Source organism: Neofelis nebulosa, chromosome 10 (assembly GCF_028018385.1).
Source record: "Neofelis nebulosa isolate mNeoNeb1 chromosome 10, mNeoNeb1.pri, whole genome shotgun sequence".
Classification (NCBI taxonomy): Eukaryota; Metazoa; Chordata; class Mammalia; order Carnivora; family Felidae; genus Neofelis; species Neofelis nebulosa.
Window position 1 is genome coordinate 101,519,525 of NC_080791.1, and position 11,826 is coordinate 101,531,350.

Here is an 11,826-nt window from a genome sequence, read left to right on the forward strand (position 1 = left end):
CATGATTCCTATAAACTAGGTTATGGACTTTAAATTTTTCTCTCTGTGCCTCCAAAGAAAAGAGGAAACACAAATGCGTCCAACATATTTGAAGACAGTTTATAGATTGTCTTATGTATGCTAGGCACGTCTAACTGTTGTAAACTGATTTGTGAACAAAATAGTAAAAAATATTGCCTTCTTTCCAAGAGAAAGGTGGATTGTGTATGTAAATCAAGTAAATATTATAGTACAGTAGAATGTGTTAGATGGATATACACACAGAGAGACACATAAATACAAAACTGTCAAGTATTTCTGCGTTTTTCTCACCTATATATTGTAAAACTGCGGTGCCTATGTATATGTGTGTGCATGTGTGCGTGTGTGCATGTGTGTGTGTGTGTAAGTCCTTTCCTTCTGTTTTAGCCTTCAAACTCTTCCCTGGTATGTTTTGGAATTATTTTAATACTGGTTGTTTCTGTGATATCTGATGATTTGAAGTCTTGGGTCACAGTAGTGTGTTCAAACACCTTTATTACAAGCGTTGAGATTCCCCTTTCTTCTCCTCAATTTATGAGTCTATTGGCTGAACATACTTGGTAATCCAGCAATCTGAGTGGCCCGTGGTTTGTCTCACAAAGTCCCTTTGGTTGATATCTGAGGATATTCAAATTAAGATAAAGTTTTGAGGGCTCCCTGGTTTGTGCTTTTTCCCTCAACTGGTTGTTCTTAGTAATCTGGCTTGTTGGTTTAGTATATTATAATATTTCCTTATCTTTTTTAAGAAAAGTAATTATCCATGTTTAAAAAATATGTTCCACTTGTTTTTGTATCCTTGAGTAAGAGGACTATTCTACAATGAATTAATTGTATTGCTTCTCTTTTCTTGGATTGATGTTTCCCAAAATTTATCAATACTTTTTATGCACCATATGTTAATGGACTATCACCATTTACCTGCATTGATTGATTCTCTTACATGTGGGAAGCAAAGGGAAATGAACAATCCTGTTTTTGCATTCAGTCATACTTCTTTTTTTTAATGTTTATTTATTTTTGATAGAGAGAGAGAGACAGAGCATGACCAGGGGAGGGTCAGAGACAGAGGGAGACACAGAATCTGAAGCAGGCTCCAGGCTCTGAGCTGTCAGCACAGAGCCCGACGCAGGGCTCGAACTCACAGACTGTGAGATCATGACCTGAGCCGAAGTCGGCTGCTTAACCGACTGAGCCACCCAGGCGCCCCAAACTCCGTCATACTTCTAAGGTGAATGAGGATGGATACATGGCAAGGACACACAGATCTTGCCTCTCATGCATAGGTAATCTATGTCGCTCCACACTTTCCCATGTGCTTATTTTTAATTTCCCCTTTGCTTACCTTTATTCTTCTTAATACTTCTGGGATTTTACTGAAGTTAGGAGTTAATGATAGTTGCTTTGGTCACCATGATGCAATAAAGTCTCTGTTTAGCCAATGGACATTGAATAAAATAATTCACTGGAATAAAATTTAAGAAGTGCATGATGATGGCACTTGCTGTGATGAGCGTTGGGTGTTATATGTAAGTGATGAATCACTAAATTCTACTCCTGAAACCAATATTACCCTATATATTAAGTAGCTAGGATTTTAATAAAAACTTGAACTAAAATTTTTAAAAAGTAAAAAAAAAAAAAGGAAAAGTACATAATGCAAAGCAATCAAGATGCCCTTCCATAAGAATATGGGTAAGTAAACCATGACACATGCAGACAATGGAATATTATTCAGCACTAAAAAGAAATGATCTATCAAGTCACAGAAAGATATGGTGCAACCATAAATGACTGTTGCTAAGTAAAAGAAGCCAATCTGAAAACACTACTTACAGTATGATTCCAGCTCTATGACACTCTGAAAAAAGGCATAACTATGGAGACAGTACAAAGATCAGTGGTTGCCAGGAGTTAGGGAAGAAGAAGGGATGAATAGAGGAAGAGATAAAAAATTTAGGGCAGTAAAACTATTTTGTATGAAAGTATAATGGTGGATACGAGATGTTATACATTTGTCCGAAGCAATAGAAAAGTACAACCCCAAGGGTGATTTGTAATATAAATGATAGAGTTTCAGTGAAAATGACGTATCAGTGTAGGTTCATCAAATGTAACAACTGTACCTCTCTACTGGGGAATGTGGATAATGGGACATGGGGAGGCTATGCATTTGTTGGGACAGGGAATATATGAGAAATCTCTGTACCCTCTTAAGTTTACACTAAACCTAAAACTTCTCGTAAAAAATAAAGTCTCAAAATAGAAAAAAAAACTATATTGAATAATACAGTATCATGTGAGGATCAATTTTATCAAACTGTTGATGTCCTTAAAAGGAATCTTTGTGATGGTCATAAAGACTAGTAGGTATTATCTCATCTTTGGGTACTGTATGACAGGAATTCTTCACGTCTTGAATTTTGTCCTCACAACAGCTCTGTGAGATAGATTGTATTAGAATTTTTATTTTTTAATTTATAAAATGGTGATTCAGAGGGGTTAAGTAAGCTGTCAGAGTACACAACTCATTAGGTGTTAGAACCAGGCTTCAAAACTGGGTGGTCTAGTTCATTACTAAGGCTTCATGCCCTTAAGACGTACCCTTTATTGTCTCTTAATGTCATTTTTATGCTTCACTGATGTCATCCCAGAGATGACAGAGAGTAAAATTTCCCGTAAGCTGATGTCAGATTAGAAAAGGAGAAATAGCAGAGAAATTCATAAAATAATGGAAGCCATGTCTGCACAGAAAAAGAATTCAAGAACGATAAAATCAGTTAATTACAAATAAATGAACTGACTCACAGTAATTAATTAATTAATCAGGCATTTGGGGTTTTTTTAATGTTTATTCATTTTGAGAGAGAGAGAGTGAGAGAGAGAGAGAGAAAGAGGGGGAGGGGCAGAGAGAGGGGAAGTAAAAGAATCCCAAGCAGGCTCCACTGTAAGGCCCAGACCCCAATGCAGGAGTCAATGTCACAAAACTGTGAGATTATGACCTGAGCCAAAATCAAGAGTTGGATGTTTAACTGATTGAGCCACCCAGTCGCTCCTAATCAGGCATCTCATAAGGGTGATTTTGCTCAGACAGCCATAACAAAGTGAATGCAGGACAAAGCCTGAGCAAATCTCTAATAAATTGGAGGAGGGCAAGAATTAGCATTAAGTTATCAGAAACATCCTGAAAAGAAATAAACAAGGAGGTTTATATTTTTATATTTATGTTCAAAGTTTGACTCCTTTTGAGAAATAAAAGGTAAGGAGAAGCAGAATTACAAAAAAAAAAAAAAAGCCAAATGTCATTGTTAGTGATTTGTAGTAGGAATTCTGCCAAGGACACTATAAGAGATAGATACTCTTTCCAAAAAAAAAAAAAAAAGTTGGGGGGGTGGGAGAGGCCTGTGAGGGTACTATTTATTCTCAATCATCTTCTACTCCTTAGGCTTTGCTGAAATTTTATCCAAGCTTCACCCATTTGGAAAATTAACATAAGGACAAGAGAATATATTGACTCTGATGTTGTGCAACAGAGCTAGTGAAAAGCCATGAAGTTCAACAGTCCATCACTTTTTTTTTTAATGAAAAACATGGCCCTCTTTCTTGAGCCATGATCTGTTGAGTGACCCATTAAATGCATGGGAAAAACATTCCTAAATGATATAATGGAGAAAGGTAGAGCATTACCTGCAGTTGTGAAGGTTGGGCACCATGTTATTTTAGGGTGTGCCATTCATATAGACTAAGATGTGAAAAACACCTCCCCAATGAAGTAGAATACATTGAATATTGCCTTGATTCATGTTAGCACCCAAAGGCTGTTCAGCACAGTGGTGACGCAGATAAAAAGAACAAGCTATAACTTTATCCACCTCATGAAAAAAAAAAAAAAAACTTTGTCAACCTACACAGTTTTTCATCAAAAGAGCTCCTGAAAATATGAGGAAGAGAGAGAGGGAGAGAGAGAGAGATAACTGAGAATCTTGCGTACGAAAGTCAAATGATGTTATAGTTGGAATAAGGAACGATCTATGATTCATTAAATATCTAATGACCTACAATAATCATAATATTCCCAGATGTCAAATTGTATCTGCATATGATCTTTTTTTTTCAATATATGAAATTTATTGTCAAATTGGTTTTCATACAACACCCAGTGCTCATCCCAAAAGGTGCCCTCCTCAATACCCATCTCCCACCCTCCCCTCCCTCCCACCCCCCATCAACCCTCAGTTTGTTCTCAGTTTTTAAGAGTCTCTTATGTTTTGGCTCTCTCCCACTCTAACCTCTTTTTTTTTTTCCTTCCCCTCCCCCATGGTCTTCTGTTAAGTTTCTCAGGATCCACATAAGAGTGAAACCATATGGTATCTGTCTTTCTCTTTATGGCTTATTTCACTTAGCATCACACTCTCCAGTTCCATCCACGTTGCTACAAAGGGCCAAATTTCATTCTTTCTCATTGCCACGTAGTACTCCATTGTGTATATAAACCACAATTTCTTTATCCATTCATCAGTTGATGGACATTTCGGCTCTTTCCATAATTTGGCTATTGTTGAGAGTGCTGCTATAAACATTGGGGTACAAGTGCCCCTCTGCATATGATTTCTTAATTAGAGAAAGGCACCACTGGGAAAGAAGAAGGATGTGGGAATTGACAACTGGTGCCACGCGTATCTCAGAATTCCCTGGAGAAAGAGGAACCACTTGGAGAGCTGAACAGGAATGCTATGAGGTAGAGAAATCTCAGAAGTCATATTACAGGAGAAACTCTATTCTAATTTCTAGTATGTGTGAGTGACTCCCTGGAAGGCACGAAAGGTGTGCCTTCCTATTCCTTACTGTTTCATATTTCAGCAGAAATTAATATTATATTTACACTCAGTCTTACCTTGATTGTTTCCTTCATGATAAGGATTAAAATACTTTGGATGATATTCTTTAAATCTCAACAAACTTTCATCAAATAGCACATGAAATGAAATGATAGCAAAATATATGGTCAGAGGTATCTGCCTATTTATATAATGCACAGCTCAAAATAATAGAAATCAGTCAACCATAGAGTAGACAAAGTAAAACTTCAGATTTTATTCTGTCATAGAAAATTTTGGCATTATTGTTGTTGTTATTAATTATTGTTATTTAAAGTTTTTTATTTATTTTGAGAGAGCTTATTATTATTATTATTTAAAGTTTATTTATTTATTTTGAGAGAGAGAGAGAGAGAGACCACGAGCAGGGGAGAGACAGAGAGAGAGGGAGAGAGATAATCCCCAGCAAGCTCCACACTGTCAGTGCAGAGCACAACGTGAGACACAAAACCATGAACCACGAGATCATGACCTGATCCAAAATCAAGATTCAGATGTTTAACCAACAGAGCCACCCAAGCACCCCTGAAAATGTTGGCGTTTTTAAAACTTACCTCTTCATAAAATTTTTCCTTGGTCATCACAGTGCACCTTGATTCCATAGAAATTAGAGACTTATTTTCAAAAAATTGATTTAGAAATAGAACATTATAAAGATTTCTTTCAAGTTTTAATTTTTTACAAAATCATTAAACTTTCACATGTTTTGTCTACCATAAAGAATTTAATACCTATTAGATAAATGTGATTTCTGTCTCTTGCAAGGTGGATTATACATAGATTAACCTCCTGATTTCAGATCTAGTAATAGTCACGTGAATGGACTTTCTTCCCCTTGTCGCTATTTTTATTTTTATAACAGTCTCATTGAGATATAATTTACAAGCCATACAATTCACCCATTCTAAGTGTACAATTCAATGATTATAGGATATTCACAGAGTTGTACAACCAACACCACAATCAATTTTAGGACATTTTCATTACCCCAGAAAGAGACCTCGTGCCTATTAGTACTTAGTGGTTACTCCTCATTCTTCATCAACACCTCCAAACCCCAGCCTCAAGCAACCAACAATCTCTTTCCTGCCTCCATGATTTCATCCATTGGGGCATTTCTTGTAAGTGTACTTATACAATATGTGTACCTTTGGGTCTGATGTCTTTCACAGATCTGAAACTTGAACAGTTTTATATTATAAGTCAACGAATCATCTTTTATCTTGTCTGTTTAATAACGTTTCTCTGACAGTGCTTAGCAGAGGAAGGAGGAACTGCCTCATGACTGCCAGAGGGAAAAAAGAAGCCCAGATTCCCCACTCGGTCTCTGTTGACACCTCTGGTTTTCAGCAGCTCTTTCAATGACAAACTGTATAGGTTGATCCGTGAAGGTTCTTTTCATGGGGTTGATAGATATTCCTAAGTTGTACCTTGTTCCTTTTATTTGTCTAATCACTGTGGTCAGCAGCCTTTGGATGTTTACATGAATCGGGACAACACTCAATATATTGTACGGGCATACCTTGGAGATAGTGCAGACTACTGCCACATTGAAGCCAGTGTCACAATAAAGCTGTATCACACCAAATCGAGAGAAACAAATCTTTTGATTCCCCAGTGCCTATATAAGTTGTGTTTACACTATACTATTGTCTATTAAGTATGCAATAGCATTATGTCTAAAAAACAATGTACATATCTCAATTTCAAAAAATGCACTAACCATCATCATCTGAGCTTCCAGAAAGTCGTAATCTTTGGTAATGGAGAGTGTTGCCTCCATGTTGATCGCTGCTGACTGATGGGGTGGTGTTGCTGAAGGCTGGGGTGGCTGAGGCAATTTTTTTAAAGCAAGGTGACAATGAAATTCACTGCCTCAATTGATTCTTTCTTTCTCAGATGAATTTCTCTGTAGCATGCAATTCTTTTTGGTAGCATTTAACCCACAGTAGAACTACTTTAAAATTGGAGTAGATCTTCTCAAACCCTGACCCGACTTTATCAACTACATTTATCTAATATTCTAAATCCATTGTTGTCCTTTCAATAATCTTCACAACATCTTTACCAAGAATAGATGCTATCCCAAGAAACCACTTTCTTTGTTCATCCAGAAGAAGCAACTCTTCATCCAACACTGAGGACGGGAGGAGTTGTAGTAGGATGAGGCAATCCAAAAGGAAATGCTGACCGGATACAGTTCCTTGTCCTTCTTCCTTCTGCAGTTAGCCAACATTTCTCTATTCGACCCACCTCACTTCCATTAACTTTTTTTTATGAGATTGCAGCCGTTCAAATATAATGATAATGAAAAAGTCTGAAATATTGTGAGATTACCAAAATGCAACACAGACACAAAATGAGCAGAGGCTGTTGGAAACATAGTGCCAATACACTGCTCGATGCAGGGTTGCCACAAACCTTTGAGCTGTAAAAAAAAAAAAGTAGTATTTGCAAAGTGCAATAAAGTGAAACGCAATAAAATGAGTTATGCATGTTCTGTATAGGCATTGACATTATGCATTATTAATAATATTACAACTATGATAATTATTATTACATTGTTGGAAATAACTTTATACCATTGGCTTCTTATTCCTCTGAATGATTGTAGTATATATTTTAAATTCATATCCATATCATATACATTCCAAAATCTGTTTATAAATATGATCATTTTACAGTTGTATTTTTTACAACAGGAATGTCTGGGGTTTTTCCCTGTTTATGTAGAGAGATTTTTGTTAACTAGTTGAATATGCCTGGCTTGTCAGTTATGAACTAGCAAAAATAAAATCATTGGAATATATTTTCAACTGACTCATGGGCTTTGAGAATCCCAGATTGCATCTACTGACCTTCACAGTAGTAGAACTCAAAAATACATTGAAGAACCTGGGTGGCTTAGTTGCTTAAGCATCCAACGTTGGCTTAGATCATGATCTCAAAATTCATGAGTTTGAACATGGCATTCGGCTCTCTGCTGTCAGCACAGAACATGCCTTGGATCCCCTGTCCCTCTTTCTCCCTGTCCCTCCATCACTTGCACTTTCTTTCTCAAAAAAAATAAATAAACATTGGGGTGCCTGGATGTCTCAGTCGGTTAAGCATCCAACTTTGGCTCAGGTCATGATCTCATGGTTTGTGAGTTCAAGCCTTGCGTTGGGTTCTGTGCTGACAGCTCAGAGCCTGGAGCCTGCTTCAGATTCTGTGTCTCCTTCTCTCTCTGCCCCTCCCCAACTTGTACTCTGTCTCTCTATGTCTCTCAAAAAATAAATAAATGTAAAAAAAATTAAATAAAAAAATTAACATTAAAAAGAAATGTTTAAAGAACTCAAAATACACAAAATTGTACTTAATTTAATGTGAATGCAAATATATTTCCCTCAGATTTATTTTTGTTTATTAATGGTAAAGGTTGGTATTATTAAATGAAGGAAAACTATCGAATCACTGAGTACTTACCGAACTAAGCCAGTAAGTGCGTGTCAAATTACAGAACCTGATTTTTAAATGTATTCAATGGAATTTTTTGAAATTGTAAGATTCCAGCATGTGAAGTATTTTCTTGGCATTTTCGTTTTGTTTTAAATCTTGAATGAAGAAAAAGAGGATACTTAAAAAGAGAGAAGGTTTTGAATTTACTAAATTACTCTCGTTTAAATTTTTTAATGTTTTATTTATTTTTGAGAGAGATAGAGCATGAGTGGGGGAAGGGTGGAGACAGAGAGAGAGAGAGAGAGAGAGAGAGAGAGAGAGAGAATCTGAAACAGGCTCTAGGCTCGGAGCTGTCAGTACAGAGCCCGACAAGGAGCTTGAACTTGGGAACAACAAGATCATGACCTAGGCTGAAGTCAAACGCTTAGCCACCTGAGCCATCCGGGCACCCCTACTAAATTAGTCTTTAAATGATCCTACACTGGGTCCTAGAACTGAAACACCTGAAGCAGAAATCTTGAGGCTCCTGTTATAATCTCAAAAGTAGTCATTGGGCGGCCAGCTTCCCTCTTCAGAGATTAAGACATAGAAAAGAAAGAAACATGGACCAAATAACAAGCTTTGGAGTGGAAAGTTCTCATTACATTTGTATGGAGGTACCACTAATGATTCTGTACCCAAATTCCAGTGTGTGTATGTGTGTGTGCACATGTGTGTGTGTGGTTTTCCCACATTTTTTTTTCTCAGTTAAATCTTTATGTTATTTCCAACCAGAACACCACATAGTGTTGGTGAGAACTAACAGCCCCTGGCATTGCACAAACAAGTCTTGGCCGCCTGTTTTCCTCTCTTTTCCTTTTAGCCCTCCTACTGTTCTCTTTATGCTGCAATCCACGCAGCAGCAATGGCCAGCCTAACTCTGTTGATGTTAGTGGCAAAAAATTTCTAACAGCAGAGAGGAGTCCTGCAATTCAACTCAATATTGACTCCCTCTACCCAGAGATAGTGTCAGATCCTCCGGGTTAAGGGTTCAGTCCCACAGACTGCCTGCCCCCCTCCCGTCCCCCACTTCAGATGCCAACTCCATGACCAGGTTGTTTATTGTGACTCTGACCAACTGAGTCCAAATCAGAGGTTCCAATGACCCCATTCCTCATGGTTAATACATTTGTTAGGGCAGCTCAGGGAACTCAGGAAACCGGTTTATTCACTCCAGAGAAAGTTAAGGCATAGAAGCAAGCCTTCATGAGTATAAAGAAAGAAAACATATAATATATATGGATTTAGGTCAATAAAAGTTTCAGATATTTGAATAAGCATATATACATAGGACAGAATATACCTGAATAAACGCAAAAACTAAAATTAATTTATTAATTATTTAGGGAAAGCTCATTATTGCATGTTGACGATTGTAACTATCATTTTCTCAAAATGAGGTCACTCATATCTAAGAAGAACAGTAGACAAGTAGCTGCTGTTTGGAAAATATCACTTGAAATAACACCTGTCTTTTTAGTCACCAGGGAGATTTTCCCATATTTAAAATTTAATGCAAGTTTTGGGGTGCCTGGGTGGCTCAGTCGGCTGAACCTCTTGGCTTCCACCCAGGTTATGATGTCATGGTTTGTGAGTTCAAGCCTAGCATTGGGCTCACTGCTGTCAACAGAGAACCCACTTCAGATCCTCTGCCCCCTCTTTCTCTGTTCCTCCCCTACTCATGCTGTCTCGCTCTAAATGAAAAAATAAATAAATGAAAAAATAAATAAATAAATAAATAAATAAATAAATAAATACATTTAATGCAAGTTTTACAAATAAAAGAAAAAATGTATGCAGTTAAATTTGTGGGCAAATAATTTTTAAGTATCTTAGAAGAACCCCTAATTCTTTATATCTCCAACAGTATATGTATATTTTTTTCTTTCCGTTTTCCAAACATCAGAAAATACACAATTCTAGGAAGTGATGAAATAATTTTGTTGAATTAATTTTATTAAAATTGATGCAGATACATATCTCACATGAGCTAAGCTTTGTTATCTGTTCTAAAATGCAATTATGAGTTAAATCACTTTCTACAAAAGTAGAAATACTTTTGTTTTCTCGTGTGAAAATGAGTATGTAGAATATATGGTTTGTACTAAGAAACTACAGTTAATTAAATTCATGCGAACGTTAGTTAAGTAAAGAAGGGACCGGTGGACTGTTGTACAATTCACAAGGACTTGAAATTAACAGGGGAAATGTTTCGTCTCTATGGCCCTTTTCACAGCATCCTTTACCTCTTTGTTTCTCAAACTGTAAATAAGTGGGTTTAACATGGGAATCACTAGTGTATAGAACACAGAAACCACCTTCTCCTGCTCCACAGAATACTGGGAACTTGGCTGAATGTAACTAAAGCTTAAGGTACCATAGAATATGGTCACAGAAGTCAGGTGAGAGGCACAGGTGGAGAAGGCTTTCTGTCTACCTGCTGCTGAACTGATCCTCAGGATAGTGATAAAAATGAAAATGTAGGAAATGACCACAATCAAAAAAGTAGCGATGGCAATGACTCCAGAAAAAGTTAAGAGCAGCAACTCATTCTTGGATGTATCAGAACACGACAGCTTTAGCAGTGGGGGAACATCACAGAAGAAGTGGCTAACAACATTGGACCCACAAAAGGACAGTCTTCCCAAGCTTATTGTGTGTATCAATGAGTTGAGCATTCCACCTACGAATGACCCAGTGACCAGCCCTACACACTTCCTTTTAGACATGACTACACTGTAAAGCAAAGGGTTGGCAATGGCCACATAGCGGTCATAGGCCATCAATGACAGCAAGAAGCCTTCCGTGGTGATAAACACCCCAAAAAACAAATGCTGCACTATGCAGGCAGAGAATGAGATTGTTTCCCTCACAACCAAGAAGTTGATCAGCATTTTCGGTGCAATAACAGATGAATAGCAGGCATCTATAAATGAAAGGCAGCTTAGGAAAAAGTACATGGGTGTGTGGAGCTTGGGAGTGATTTGAATTAAGAAAATTATGCCCAGATTCCCTGCCAAGGTAATTGCATAAATCACCAAGAACAACACAAAAAGCATGATTTTCAGGTCAGCATTATCTGTCAATCCCAAAAGAATAAATTCAGTAACAGCTGTGAAATTTTCTTCGGCCATTTGTTAATTCCTTATCTTGAAGTCTGATATGAAAAAAAATAAAGGAATTAGAATGAACAGGACAGTCTGGCATTTAGTAAAAACAAACAGAAACATGTTTAGAGTTGTGTCTTTAAATAAATCATTTTGCTGAATCTAAGTCTACTCATTTATAATAGCTGGAGCTTTATTAAATTGCTTCTTAATTTTTTTCAGGGTTACTTATGATTCTATCCCATAAGGAAATATTGAAAAAGCATTTAGACTCTCAAAAATTTTAGTCTGTTTCTATGGTGCCCACCTCAATAGAAAGAAAGGTGATACCAGAATGAGGGACACTG

The 11,826-nt window shown here is 37.0% G+C and overlaps 1 protein-coding gene across 1 annotated transcript; it reads right to left on the reverse strand.

Annotated features, from left to right (window-relative positions):
• Positions 1–10,567: 10,567 nt before the first annotated feature.
• Positions 10,568–11,512, reverse strand: LOC131488841 (olfactory receptor 1052). Its single transcript, XM_058690688.1, has one exon. It carries the CDS (start codon positions 11,504–11,506, stop codon positions 10,568–10,570), a length of 939 nt encoding a protein of 312 aa, XP_058546671.1. The 5' UTR covers positions 11,507–11,512.
• Between the last annotated feature and the right edge of the window lie 314 nt (positions 11,513–11,826).

Bases quoted from the DNA above. Each gene is read 5' to 3' on its own strand.
- LOC131488841 (XM_058690688.1), bottom strand. From the start codon at position 11,506: ATGGCCGAAGAAAATTTCACAGCTGTTACTGAATTTATTCTTTTGGGA.